Source organism: Hipposideros armiger, unplaced genomic scaffold, assembly GCF_001890085.2.
Source record: "Hipposideros armiger isolate ML-2016 unplaced genomic scaffold, ASM189008v1 scaffold_211, whole genome shotgun sequence".
Classification (NCBI taxonomy): domain Eukaryota; kingdom Metazoa; phylum Chordata; class Mammalia; order Chiroptera; family Hipposideridae; genus Hipposideros; species Hipposideros armiger.
The window spans coordinates 915,734-930,116 of record NW_017731561.1 but is presented as its reverse complement, the minus strand read 5'-3'; the positions used below and the strand labels follow the sequence as shown (position 1 = coordinate 930,116).

The window sequence follows — 14,383 nt, the reverse complement described above, 5'->3', positions numbered from 1 at the left end:
AAGCTCGGGTATCCACATACATATACATGAAGCCCTTCATGGTGCAGGGTTTGGGGATGGAAAGAGAAAGGAGGCACGACACAGGACAGATTTGCATTGGGGTCCCTCAAGATTTTCAACTCCCACAGAAATCAAAGAATTTAGAAAGAAAGCAGCATCTCCACTAGCTTTTCTTTAAAACACATAAACTTTCAAATGAATTTTGTGACATTTACCCTAAAATATGCATGTCTTTCTTTTATAAATAAGAATGCCTTATATTTTTATGCAAGTTTTACTTACTTGGCCTCATTCTATGTTTATATGACCCCATGTACTTTTAAGTAGGGCAGAGACCATCATTCCAATTTCCAGAAGGCAAAACTGAGATATTTCAGTAGTCATTAGTACCATTTATCTCGTGTTTCTGGTCTTTGGTGGCCCTTGGTAGGACTGCACTACCTTACTCCTCTTTGAAAGGAGGTACAGCCATGTGATTTGCTTTGACCAATGGCATGTGTCACTTTCAGGTGGATGCTTTAAGTATGAGTGTGATTCACCCGAACCCTCCCCCCTGCCATGGCAACTAGTGAATGTTCCAGATGGGTCCCAGGTTAGACTACACGTAACAGAGCCCCCAGCCAACCCATAATGGAGAAATAGACCTTTGGTTTTAAGCTACTAAGAATTTGAGGTTGTTTGTTATTGCAGCATAACCTAGCATATCCTGACCATTACAGAAATAAAGCCATTGAGTAACTGTTCATTAAATAGCTTAATAGTTGAAAGGATGGCTATTTCAGTCCTACCAGTACCAGACAGACACTCTGTAAGCCATGTGACCTTGGGGTAATGACATTTGACCCCTCAGATTTTAAAGTAAAATAGATAGTAGCCATTCTTAAAATTGTTGTAAAGAGTATTTAAAATGTTCATGTAGGGCTTAGCACTGTGCTTGGCAAATGGTAAATACATAATAGCTGATAGGTGGTATTAAAGTTGTTAGTATTAGCCAAGTAATCAAACCATAAAAGACCCATTAGAAAATTAAGAAAGACCATCATCCTGCTCTCCGTCCTTTCTGATGATCATGATATTTATAAAGATCACTCTCCAGAACATGTCGCTGATTCCCCATTCGATGGTCCTCTAATTCATATATTGAGACCCAAACCCCCAAAGGTGATGGTATTAAAAGATGGGGGTCTTTGGAAGTGCTGAGGTCATGAGGATGGACCTCCTGAATAGGGTTAGTGAGCCCAGAGGGACCTTAGAAGAGACCCCTGAGAGCTCCCTCGCCCCTTCACCATGTGAGGACACCATGAGAAATCTGTGACCCAGGAAAGTGCTCTCACCCAACCATGCTGGCGCCCTGATCTTGGACTTGCAGCCTCTAGAACAGTGAGAAATCAATGTCTGTTGCTTATAAGCCACCCAGTCTGTGGTATTTTGTTATTGCAGCTTCAATGGACTAAGAAACCCCACTTTGTGCCAACAGCTACAGATCTGCGATGCCCAGCCCTCTCGGAACAAGATTCCAGGAAGAAAAGGAGACGCGCGTCACTTGCCTCGGCTTCGATCTCATCGTATAGGAACTGCTTTTTAAACTTGGTCAGAGCATAGTAGGCGCTGTCATTGTACAGATCCAACGGGTAGAGGACGTACCTGAAGAGGGAAAAACAACGGCCAGCAGCTTACTAATCATCTTCTTAACCCACCTGCTTGGGAAATATGAAGTGTTGGGTGAAAAGCTGAGCAAGTTCATCGACAAGAAAGGAGAAGCTTTCAGCCACCCAGCCTCTACTTAGGAATGACTTACTTTACAGTCTGCCCACAGAAATCAAAAGTCCATGATGGTAATAAATCCAAGACCTACAAAAATTAGTCTGGGACTAAAAGAAATCCGTGGCAATTAAAGATGTTAGCTTCCTGATCCCCAGAGATGGTAATTTTCCCAGCATGGCTGTTAGGAGACTGACAAAGCACAGGAAGGGCAGGTGGGCTGCTAGATTTCTAAACCAATCTGCAAGGTGGAGTCAAATCTGGTATGACCTGATCCTGGGCCAGGCATCATCTGGAAAGTTCTGGAAAGAACAGAGCTCACTGGCAAACTACCCTCCACCTGTACCCCAGGAACCTCCTTGCCAGCCCAATTACTTCTGCCTCTTACTCCATCATGGAAGGTTCTTTGGTTTCCAGGATATGGTCTGTTAGAATCCAGGGCATGGACATCTCAATAGGGAACTGGATTCTCCGGCCCATGGTTAACTCCAGGAAGAATTCTCGGAACCAGAGCTGGGAGAGGTCGCAGCATTGCTGCAGGGCTTCTGAAAAGCATGAGGGAAAGAGCCTTGGGTTACACAGAGGAAGCACCAAAAGATATTAGATCTTACTGTTTTTATTCATTGTCATTGCCATTGTTATGAGCGTGCTAGGTACACAACAAGTCCTCAAAGTAGGACTCGATCAGTAGATCCTGCGCTCTTGGACTTGAAGGCCCAGCTAATGTCTAGTTAGAAGACAGGGTTTGTTAAACTTCAGAGACAGTGGCAGTGCATGGGGGGAGGGCGACAGGGATGTTTTAGGGCTTTAGATGTCCCCAGGATGTCCATCTCCTCCCTACAGAGCCACCCCAAAAACAAGCAATCTAAGGCCAAAGTGTGCTTGTTGTACAAATAGTGTCAGAACAGGTCTCCAGGTGTCTGCTTTTAACTGGGCTACAGCGCTGCAGCCACTTGTATGTGGTAATTCTGGGCCCCTGACTGCTCAGAGGCCTCCAAGGCCCTTCCTAGGCTGCTCTCTATGGAGAACTTTGGAGTGTTGGTTAAGACGGCTCTTCATTCGCACTCCCACGACCCTGCGGAGCGGCTCTCCCTTCACTCTGCCCTGTCGCACCTGGGCCTGCATCATAACAGGAGAGGAGAGGGGGTCACAGGATCGGGATACAGCCCGGGAGCCTCCCTTGCTAGGAGCAAAGAGCACCGATCAGCTGCTGCTTAGAACACAAAGGCTGATCTAGGGCCCAGCTGTGTCTGCGTGTGTATTACTGTGTTTGATCCCCCTCTACTAAGGACTCCGTGACAAATTAGCCACAGATGCCTACCAGACAGATATTTCCAGCTAAGTCAGAAGAGCTGGATTGAGCCTGGCCTTTCCTAGGTCCCAGAGTCCACCAGAAAGTGTGTGTTTTTCCCTTGGTGGCAAAATGTGCCCCTTTGGGCCAACAATCACGTCTCTTTGCAACTTCTGGCCTGACAGCCTTAGTGGCTCTGGGCCCTGGAAGCCCCCATGCTCTCCCCAGACCCTGCGGCTCACCACTGATGTTGAGCAGGTGCGTGAAGAAGAAGGACTGTTTGTGGAAGTCCTCTATGGCGAGGACGATGGGGCCGTCGAGGCTGCTCCTTAGGGTCTTCTTGGAGCCGCTCTTGTCTGCAATGAGTGATTCGAGCATGGTCCGGACCATGTACAGCTTGAAAGAGAAAATAAGGTGGGAAGGTCAGGGGCTGGCACCCCATCCAGGGGCAAAGGTTGCTTTGCACTGCAATTATGTTTTTCTTTTTTTCTGCAGATGCCTGCCCTTAAAAAGCTTTGTCTTAAGGAAGCACCATTTTAGGGTTGGAGAAGTGAATTTGGAACATGTCAACTTTCAAGAGGGAATCTAGCCAGCCCGGGAAGGCAGTACTGCCCGGGGCCTGTGGCACCCCTGGGTAGGTGGACCTGGTAATACCAGGTAGATCAAGGCCCAGGTTCCTGTCTGCCCTGCTCAGCCAAGGGCATGGGCATCAGAGGAGAACCTCATTCCACATCACTCTGGAGTCACCCTCTGCTTTCCTGGACAGCCATGGTGGCACCATGGGTGGAGCACTGGGCTGAGAATCAAAAGGCTGGGCTTTCAAGGCCAGGCACTGCTGTTGACTTGCTGTGTGACCTTGGGCAACAACGTCCCACTCTGGGCCTCAGTTTTCTTATCTGCTACCATGAGGGGGGTTCCACCAGGTGCTTTCTCAAACCAGCCCCTTTCAGCTCTAACATCCTGAGAAACTGAAACTGTGAGAGAGGATATGATCAGAAAAAGTCCCCCACCAACTCAAGTTTATGAGTCGCAGCATTTCGAATCCATTACTGAGGAATTTTACCCTCTTGTTGGCACCAGCTGCATTGCACAGCCTGCAAAATCCTGGTCGGAATGTGGGTGTAGTGTAGTTTGGTACTTACACAGGAGGCCTACTAGACAGTTAACTCCCGCGTACAGAGGGCCTTAAGTGCAAAGGGTACAAGTGCTAATCTAGATCTTTCCACATCATTTGTCTTTGAATCTTAGGGCTGGAAGGGGCCTTGAGGAGCCAGGCTAGTCCGTTCCTGCTGCCTCCTGGAGAAGTGTACCCAAACCAACCCAGCCAGGCGGTGTTATACCAGGGATCGGCAGCCTCTTCGGCCCTGTGTGCCACCAGTGGGGTGAAACAAAGCCCGCGGGGACCACTGGCAGGCCTAAGACATAGATAGGAGAGAGGAGGAGGGAATGGGAGGGAAGGAGAGACAGGGAAGAGGGAGAGAGAGAAAAGAGAGAGAGAGAGAGAAAAGCAAGAGGTATTGTATACGGTGGGAAAGCCGCCACGACTGCTAGGGGCCACTTGCCGACCACCTCTGAGATGCTCCAACCTCCCTCTGCCACCACATCGGTCCTCGCTGCCTCTGGACCGTCTCTAGGACCTTATCCATCCTGCGCCCGGCACTGGGCAGGGGCAGCACGGCCACAGAAGGAGTGGCATGCTGTCCCTACCATCGCACTTCCCTTTATGGTAAAGAAACTACCGTGGTGGCCAGTTTATCAGACAGTCCACCCTCTGCTGCCTGTCAGTGGGCGTGTCTATCACCCCTAATAATCTGTCGGGAAGCAGTGTGCCAATGATGGCCTTTGGGGTCCTCAAAGAAAGGATTCTTCGAGTCCAATCCATGTGGGTGACTGATTATATCATATTCTAACTACTTGAAAATCCATTTCGTCCATAAGAGGGGGAACTCTTTTCCCACCTACTTTTATTGAGCAGAGCATTTAATTCACTGGAACAGTCGACACCCCAGCTTTGCTAGATACCCATGTCTACTGTGCTCTGAAGGCCTTAACAGAGCCCTGGGGTGGGAGTCAGGAGACCTGGTTCTTGTCCCACCTTAACCTGTGACTCACCTTGTGGCTTGGACAAGTCACTTCCCCTCTCGGGACCTCAGTTTCCCCATCTGTAAAATAGGGGGAGGGGACTCGGACTAGTTTGTCTCTAAGGGCTCTTCCAGCTCTGTCTAGGAGCCTATTAAATGCATCTGTGCCACCTAACATGACTCGCTGGTGGTGATGGGGGGCTAGCTGTTGTTGACATTCCTCTCTCACTTGTCTATATAAATACTCCTTCCTTACCCCCCCCTCCCCCTTCTCTCTTTCTTTCTGCCTGCTGGCCATCCTTTCTCATCTTCCTGCTTTTGCCTTGTCTGGCTCTCCCTCACTCATGTCATAGGACTTACAGAAATACACCCAAAAGTCCTGCTTGGCCCCACCAAGGCATTCTGGGAGGGAGAGTTCTCTGGCCCTTAACCTTACACAGAACTGTTTGTAGAAGCTTCCTCGGGAGTTCCACAGCCAGCAGTCAAGATTAGTGCAAACTGGCCTGCAGGCTGTGCAGCCCGGGGAAGTTACGACGACTGCGCTGAGAACACATCTCGCCTGTCCCTCCTCCCGGCACCCCTGCCCAGACACAGACACACACACACACAGTGAGAAGGGTCAGGGGTAGGCCTTAGACGATTCATCTCAGATGACTCATGGACTCAGGATTTCAGAGCAGAGAGAGGCTTAGAGGTCATGTGAAGTAGGAATTCCCAGCCTGGGGCTTCTGAGGCCTGGAAGACCTTTAAAAGCCGCAGTGGATCCACATGCTTTTCCCCAACACCTCAAAAGCCTACCAGAAACTATTTGTCCTAAAGTAGATGGAAAAGATTCAACTAAAATGCCTAGAGCCTTTACTCTTTTTTTTTTTCTTCCTTAACTTTACAAATTGCTTTGGATTAGCCACAGGCAACTCTATTGTTCAGAAACTCTGGTTGACAACCTGAATATCTCTGATTACTAGACTTTCCCTAAGGGGTCAAGGGCTTTCAATACTTGTGCTTTTGGGGGGATGTGTAGAATAATAAAAGGGGTATTTTGTCAATAACATAATCACATCCAAAGTGATCATTTAATGGAGAAGATCTTCAGTGTTCAGAGAGGTCAAGATACTTTCCCAAGATCACACAGCAAGTCAGAGACAGAACTTGTGAATTGCCAAGCTAGGATGTCACTGCAGGGGAAGGGGCCAAGGTTCATTAAAGAGGGACAGGATAGATGCATATAGATTCACTTTAAAGTCCTCCTACCAGTCTTGTTTTTACCCCCATTTGCCAGATTAGACAACTGAGGCACAAAGAGATTTTTGTAATATACCCGAGGTCACACAGGTATCTAGGACTAGAATCAGGTCTCCTGAATCTTAAGCCAGTGGTTCTCCCTCCTATATTAAAACAAGATGGCAGAATAAGACTAGAGCAGCTGCTGCCTGAGGATCCCCCACCCCACTGTCCCATGGCCCCACCAGGATGACCTACCAGGGCCTGGCTGGCCTCTGAATCAGCAGAGCTGGCCCGTGCCTGGGGCCGCTTACCTGTGTGCTGGAGGGCCCCACGGCACGCCGGGGCACCTTGATATCAAATCCACCTTTGGGATCCTTCTCCCCTCTCAAGCACGGGTCATTGGGGGGCTCTCGGCCCCCCTCCCAGTCACAGATGGTTTTCCGGATTGCCTGCAGGACACTGGGAAGGAAGAACAGAGGCTCAGACCAGGCTTTACCACTGGAAGGAAGGAGGCAAACACTGCAAGTCTAATTCTAGACTCTGTGGTGTCCCAGGGCCACTTGCCTTAGAATTCCTGAGGTGCTTGTGAAACATGCTCATCCTGGGCCCCACCCCTGGGTTAAGAGATCTGAGGTGCAGTCCAAAAGGGTGCACTTTACAAGGACCCCAGGTGATTCTGAGGACCCCACTGGCTATAACAACTCGGCTCTGAGCCTGCGCAGTGGGAGAGAACCTGAGTGAGGCAGGATGGCTATTTTTCTTTTTGGTTATAGGAGAGTCTCCATTACTCCAATTAGATCTCTGTCTATTTAAAGCTTTAATAATAATAGCTTATATTTCTTGCAAACGTGCTCCATATTGCTGTGAGCTTAGGTATATGCACGGATCATCTCATGTCGTCATTGGAACCGCCTAGGAAGTGGGTACCATTATCATCCATAATACACAAGTGAGGGAAAGTGAGGTTCAGAGAAGGAAAGTAACTTGACTAAGTTCATACAGTTATAGACAGTGGTAGACATGGGCTTTGAATCCAGAGACTGAGGAGGAATTCATCTCAAATGTCCCATCTCCTAAGAAGGCCTCCTAAAACTTGCTGGAACTTGCTGGAAGGGTCTGTGTGTGTTCGGAGGCTGCTCTGGAAGCGGACTGAGCAGGAAGCTTCCTCTGGGGCCTGTACCTCGCATCCCTCATTTCTGACGTGCCCCTGCAAAGCGCCATCTGAACACCCACCTGATAAGGACGTTCTTCTTCTTCCGCACCGCCTGCCGCAGGGGCTCCCGCAGCGTCACCTGGGCGAAGTCCTGCAGGGCCGCATAGATGGTGTTCCTGATGGCCTGGTTGAAGACGCTCTCCATCCTGCCCATGAGCACCTGCAGCCCCTTGATCATGGCGATCACCTGGCCAGGCACAGAGCAAGGTCAGGCTCACCGCGCCTCGGCACACCTGTCTGTCCAGCACCCTTCACCACGTCACAGAATCACAAGGCCAGCCAGTGCTACTCAAAGTGCCAGTTCACAGCCAGATAAGACACCTGTGCCAGAGTGGAAATCAGCACTCTGCCTCCTACATCAAGAAAGTCTGCTACAAAGCAAAGATGGCAGCTAAACGGGACCGCGAGCGAGCTTTGCGCTGCAGCTCGGCGTTCATTTTGGCACCTGCTCCCTGTCTTAATGCTGACTGCTGACCAATGGCCACTGGTCCACGGGCCACATTTTGAGGACCATTCTGACTTCTGCAGGCCTCTCCACAGAACACGCACCCACAGACCATATCAAATACAACATTGTACCATAAACATTTTTAAAGAAGTTATATCATCTTTGCTTTTGAAATCATTTGGCCAGCTGCCGCTTGAGTCCATGAAATAGGATTCCTGTAGAAGTCTTGGGGTGAAAGCCTCTGCCCCGAGTTGCCTCCTCCCCAGCCCCTTAACTCACTGATCTGTCTGCAGGGGTGAGGAGACAAGTGTCTGTGATGAGTATGGCCTGACCTTGGCGCTCTCTCTTTGGATCTGTCTGTCTGCAGGGTGTGTGTCCTCTCCTCTGGGTCCCTGTCTTCTCTTAACCATCCCTTCCCCATTCGCCCGAGGAAGGAAGGCAAGTATTTCTGTATCTGCTTTGCCTATTGCCCAGTGGGTAGGTGTAAGGGGATGGGGGAGAAACAGGAAGTCTGGTGTGGCCTTAGGTGGGAGCCACATTCTCTGGTCCAGCTTTACCAGCAATAAACCTGATCCTTTGACACCCCTCTCCTCCCCCTGCCCCATCAGCCTCAAGTGCTAATTCCTAGATTGGTTCAGAATTCAGAGCGGAAAGCATGTGCCAAGTCAGCCTCCTGACAGCCGCCACATTTATCACACCCATCATGATGTGTTCAACTTCCTCCCCTGGCACCAGACTGTACGTGCTGCAGGGGCGGGGCTCAGCCACGCTGTTCACGCCCCCTGCCCAGGACCTGGGCCCACAGTGGACCGTCAAGAACTTTGTGTTGGAAGGGAACGAATAAATTAATGAATAAGCTTAGGTAATAAGCCATTTCCTTCCTCTAAACCTTAAAGGAAGAAAAAGAACTTCTGAGGTAGAGGAAATAGTGAGAAGAGAGTTCAGGAGGTGAGGATTTTCACTGGAACCAACAAGTATAATGGTTTTGCTGGAGAGGAGCTTTAGTGCAGAGAAATACCTAACAGGACAGAAGCCTTAAAGGAATGTTATGTTGTAAAAGAACCCGGGCTCCGGGCTAGAGATGTAACCTGGAGATAATGGACCAAAGGAAGGAATAGTTTCAGAATAACTCCAAACACAGTAGACTGCAGATCTGTTAGACTGAGGGGAAAACCTTTGCAACTTTGAGCCAGGCAGACATTTCTTAGCTAGCATAGACAAATCTCAAACCAGAAAATAATTGATAATTTGGACTTTATCAAGATTAAATAGAGTTGCTCTTCAAAAGGCACCCCTAAGAAAATGAAAGGGCAAAGTCACTGACTAGAAAAAGTACTTGCAACATATATATGACGAAGGACTTGTATCTAGAATATATAAAGAATTCTCACAATTGTTAGCTCTAGGGAAAACAAAAGTTGTACACGAAATGTGTTCACAATAGACCATGTGACTCAGGAATGAATAATAGTTACTTGGTTATAATAACAGAGTAATTATTAATTTCACCAAAAAGTGTGGAATTATTATGCCACTTTGCAAAGACAGGGGAAGGACACTGGGTGTGTTGGGGCGGAGGTGGGCTGGAGGGGTGGGTGGGCAGAGATGAAAGAACTAAATCATTATTTCCCAAAGTAGGAAATAATAGAAAATGCCATAAATTGAAAAATCAAGAACTAGCCCTGTAAGCCTGTTATTTAGAAATACAGATGTAAACACCAGAAGAAAGCAATTAACAGGATAAAAAATGTTTCCCTATTTGGGGACTCGGGGAGGAGTGTGGTGGTGCAGGTTACTGCGTGTGCCTCGTTTTATCGTTAAATGCTATAAGGAGCTCTTTTTCTTATTAAAAAAATGTTAAATGCTTACTAATAAAGTAAAAAATATTAAACCTCTCCAAGTAAAAGATTAGAAGGAAATATAGCAACATGTTGCTGGTGGTTGTCTTTGGATGATTTTATGAGGCTGTGGGAAGGTGAGGGTAGGCATGGGGTAGGAACCGCATTTTCTAAATGTCTTACAGTGCATGTGTATCCCTTTCATTAAGGAAAGAGGGGCGAACAGCTTTACAAAGTTGCCTGTCCCCTCTGACTGTCAGTCTCATTTTAAATAGGCTTGCGGAGGACTTTCTCTTCCAAGTGGTGACGACAGGGAGACCGTCTTCCAGGCTGGCTGTTAGCAGTGGAAGAGCCAGGAGGTCAGGGGAGCACCCAGCACAATGCCAAGTGTGATTACAATTGGTCCCCTGCCTGAAATTACACCCGAGACTCAGTCCTTCTAAGTGCAGCCTGGAGATCTACTAAAGAACAACTCAAGCCCCTTATATGTGCCTTGACCCTTTATAGCTTTCACAGCTCATGGACATCACTAACCTCCTTTGACAATGACTGTTCAATTCTCAACAACGCTGGGATAGACGTGGGTAGAGATGATCAGCTCTGTTTTACAGAGATGGAAGCTGAGATGCAGAGAGAAGAAGTGACCTTGGGCCCAGGGCTAGTATCCAGGTCTCTGACACGTGGTCATGAAAGAGGTAGCTGTCGCTCAAAACTTAGGGTGAAGGAGTTTCCTCCCCCACCCAAAATAGAAAGATCTTTTTGTAATGAAACTAACTAACCACAACAACAAAAAACAAATCTGAAGGTTATAAAGCAGGAAGTAAGAGTCTCCCCTCCAGAAATGACCAGTTAATGGTTGTGAATACATAAATATAAATGCTTATGTTCTTCAGTTTTGAGCAAATACGCAAAAGTATATTAATTTGAGTATAAATGGGATCATTTTACATGTTGTTCTTTAACCTGTTTTTTAACTTAATCGCATACAGTGTATATCTTTCCCTGTCAGTACATCCATTTTTGTGGCTGGACACATAGTATTCAACAATATAGCTGTGCCTTCGTTTATTTCACCCGGTCCCACACAGGAGGACATTTCAGCTGTTTCACATATTTTGGAATTATAAATAATACTGTGATAAATGCTGCGTGCATGCCTCTGCACAGCTGGCTTATTTCCCTGGGATATAGTCTCAGGAGAAGAGCTTCTGGGTCAAAGCATACACACATTAAAAACTTGCATACATCGGTCAGACTGCCCTCATAGAAAGCCTGTAAAATGTAGACGGGCCACTCAACGGATGTAAGAAGGTCTATTCCCCATCCTTCAGCCAGCAACAGGCATTGCCAATCTTCTGAGCCCTCACCATCCTGCCTGGTCAACACTCTGTCTCATCTTAGTTTCGATCTGTAGCTCTCTCTGGGCACTCTTCAGTTTGGGCATTTGTCTTATCTCTTTTTGGCCACTTGTTCTCCTTTGTTTCTTCTATTGGTTTCTTTTTGCCCCTTTTTCTAGTGGAGTGGACACTTTCCTTTGGATTTGTAAGAACAGAACGGGTTTCTAATCGATTCTAACTTGACAGGGCGGACGGGGGACAGGACAGCGCGTGCACATGAGGTGGACCCAGGCTGCTGTTTTGCTCAGAACCACTCCCAGAACCACCTGGAGGGACCCTGAGCAGCAGCCTCGGGGGCCAGCACCCACCTCGACGAAGGCAAACTTCTCCTCGCTGGTGTAGTTGTAGCGCGTAGCCCTCTCGTATTCCTCGGCGGTGCCAGGGCAGTCCTTGTTGCAGAACTTGTCAGTGGGGTGAACCAGCTTCCAGGAGTACTGGGGAGAGTGGCAACAACCCAAATGTCCCTCAGCGGAGGGATGCATAGACAAAACTGGGGTGTCCACGCAACAGAGGACTAGCCACAAAAGGGAATGAAGGACTGATTCGTGCTACAATGTGGACGGACCTTGAAAACATACAGAGTAAAAGAAGCCCTCCACTAAAGACCACATGTGATAGGATTCTCCTTAAAGGAAGTATCCAGAATTGGGAAACCTATAGAGATAGGAAGTAGATTGCTTAGGGATGGGGGAGGCAGGGGAGTGGGGGTGGGGGTCAGGGAATGGGAGGTGACCATGTGGGGTTTCTTTTTGAGGCAATAAAAATGTTCTCAATTTGACTGTGGTTGTACAACTCTATAAAAAATACTGAAAACCAACGAATCTACATTTGTTTTTAATGGGTGAATGGTGTTATATGTGAATTATATCTCCATAAAACTTTAAAAAAGAGTGCTGGGAGAGGCAGAAGCAGACAGATTCCAAGCGAACAGAGGCGGGGCTGCAGGAGGCAGGGGAGGGGCAGGCCTCTGGGCTGGGACACCTACCACCTCCATGACGTGGGCGCTCCACTTGGATAAAAGCTGCAGGCCCCGCAGGGCCAGGTCGAAGAGCTCACGGTACTCTTCATCCGACTTCTGGCTGTCCAGCCCGGAGCCCGTCACCACCTGGGGAATATCAGCTGTCACCTTCACCATCACTTTTATACCTTATTTCACTGATTCCCTCAAAAAACACTACAAGAGAGAGAAACTGAGGCTTGGACAAGGAAGTGCCTTGCTGAAGGCTGCATGGCTTGTAAAACGGCTGAGGGTTCAAACTCAGGCAGTGTGACGCCAGTGCCCCACTCACAAACACCCTGGGATGTTGCAGAGCAGCGACTTCGAACTTTTTGGGTGCAATTTACAGGAGGAAATGCATAGTACAGCCTCAGAGACACATACCTTCCTAGAGATATCAAATATATACATGAAACAACATTTGTCACAAAGCAACTGGGCTCTTAATGCATCGATTTCCCAACTCATTAATTAGATATGACTCACTGATTGAAAAGCATGGGTGAAGACAAACATCTATATGAACATGTAATATTCCACAATGAAATAGAAAATGTATGTATGCATACATACATGCATAGACATATGTGTGTATATACATGTATACACACACACACACACACACACACACACATACATAGAGCCAGTCCTCATCATTTGTGAATTCACCTGCTCACTAAAAATTATTTGTAATCTCAAAATCAATCATCGCAGAACCTTCGTGGTCATTTTCAGACATACGCAGATGACGAAAAATTTAGGTCATGTTCCCAGATGAGGCTGACTAAGGCAGTGCCCTGCCTTCTTGTTTCAGCTTTCATACTGTAAAGAGTGCCCTCTTTGTGGCTTATTTAGTGCTACATTTTTCACAGTTTTTGTACTTTTTACTGGTGATTTCACTATTTAATATGGACCCCCATGCCTAAGTGTTGAAGTGTGGTGTAGTGTTCCTTAGTGCAAGAAGGCTACAACGGGCTTTAAGGAGAACACACATGGTTTAGATAAGCTCTGTTCAGGCAGGAGTTACAGTGCTGTTGGCTGTTGCACTCCATGTTAATGAATCAACAATATATTCCAGAGATGCCAAAAAAAATGTATACAAGTGTACACTTTGGTCAGCGTTGCTGAAGCAGTAGTTCGCCATAGTCAGAATTGTCTGGATGCTGATGGTAACCACTTTGAGCACCTCTCGTAATTGCAGAAGTCAAACGTGACTTGCATTCATCTTTTATTATCGGTATATATTGAGTATTACAATTTTAATTGTTCTTTCCTTTCTTAAAATGTGCTTACATTTTTTTGGCATTCTTGGTGTATTCCATACGGTGTCTTTAAGCAGAAAAGCACATCAAACAAGGCTATGCATTGATGAGCTGAAGACAATGTTGTGACCAGAGGCTCCCAGGAAACTAACCCTGTATTTCCCCCAGGAGCAGTGGTTCCGTGTTTGCTAATTCACTGTTCGTGCCACTTTGTAGAACATAACTACTGTGAATAACAAGAATTGTTTGTATACACACATGTATAAAGTGTATAATTTAAAAAATAACTGTGAGTACTATGGCCTCCAGCCACATGGAGGAGCCAGTGAGCGCACATGGGCTCGTGCAGTCATCCAGGAGCACCAGGTAACAAAGGAATGCAAACCAGAGGACCTGTGTTAGTAAACCAACATATGTGTTTCTTCGAAGGGTTTATATAAGAAGAGATCCAGAAGGATATATACACCCAAATATTAATCACAGTTGGTTCTGGGTGGGAGGATTTTACGCGATTGATTTCCCTTCCTTTTTGCATATCTGTATTTTTTCTGAGGTTTGAGCATTTATTCTGTCCCTAACTGACTTGTTCTGACTCGTTCAATGATCATTCATTATTGTGCAATTTAAAAATAATTAGATGGTGCTATGGGCACAAGTGTTCAGAAGTCTGTTTCTCTTGCTGTCTAGGGTGGAGATGGTTGGGATCACGTGTAGACTCACAATTACTACTAGTCTATCACTATCCGCTAGGCACAAATATGCATCATTGTTTACCCCTCTCAATGAACCTTTCTGGATACTATTACCCTCATTTTGCCGAGGAGGAGACGGAGGCACAGAGCTGTTGAATCATTTGTGATCGTCAGCAGCG

General features: G+C 47.1%; 1 protein-coding gene across 1 annotated transcript in view; it reads right to left on the bottom strand.

Annotated features, from left to right (window-relative positions):
* The window catches only part of CYFIP2 (cytoplasmic FMR1 interacting protein 2), a 116,583-nt gene that overhangs the window by 57,094 nt on the left and 45,106 nt on the right, over nucleotides 1-14,383 (bottom strand). Inside the window, exons 10-17 of the mRNA XM_019653964.1 lie at nucleotides 12,239-12,379; nucleotides 11,562-11,687; nucleotides 7,591-7,757; nucleotides 6,669-6,816; nucleotides 4,393-4,467; nucleotides 3,295-3,448; nucleotides 2,150-2,306; nucleotides 1,548-1,644 (exon numbers count right to left, since the gene is read on the bottom strand). Coding sequence (XP_019509509.1) covers nucleotides 1,548-1,644; nucleotides 2,150-2,306; nucleotides 3,295-3,448; nucleotides 4,393-4,467; nucleotides 6,669-6,816; nucleotides 7,591-7,757; nucleotides 11,562-11,687; nucleotides 12,239-12,379 — 1,065 coding nt within the window. The remainder of the gene's footprint in view (nucleotides 1-1,547; nucleotides 1,645-2,149; nucleotides 2,307-3,294; nucleotides 3,449-4,392; nucleotides 4,468-6,668; nucleotides 6,817-7,590; nucleotides 7,758-11,561; nucleotides 11,688-12,238; nucleotides 12,380-14,383) is intronic.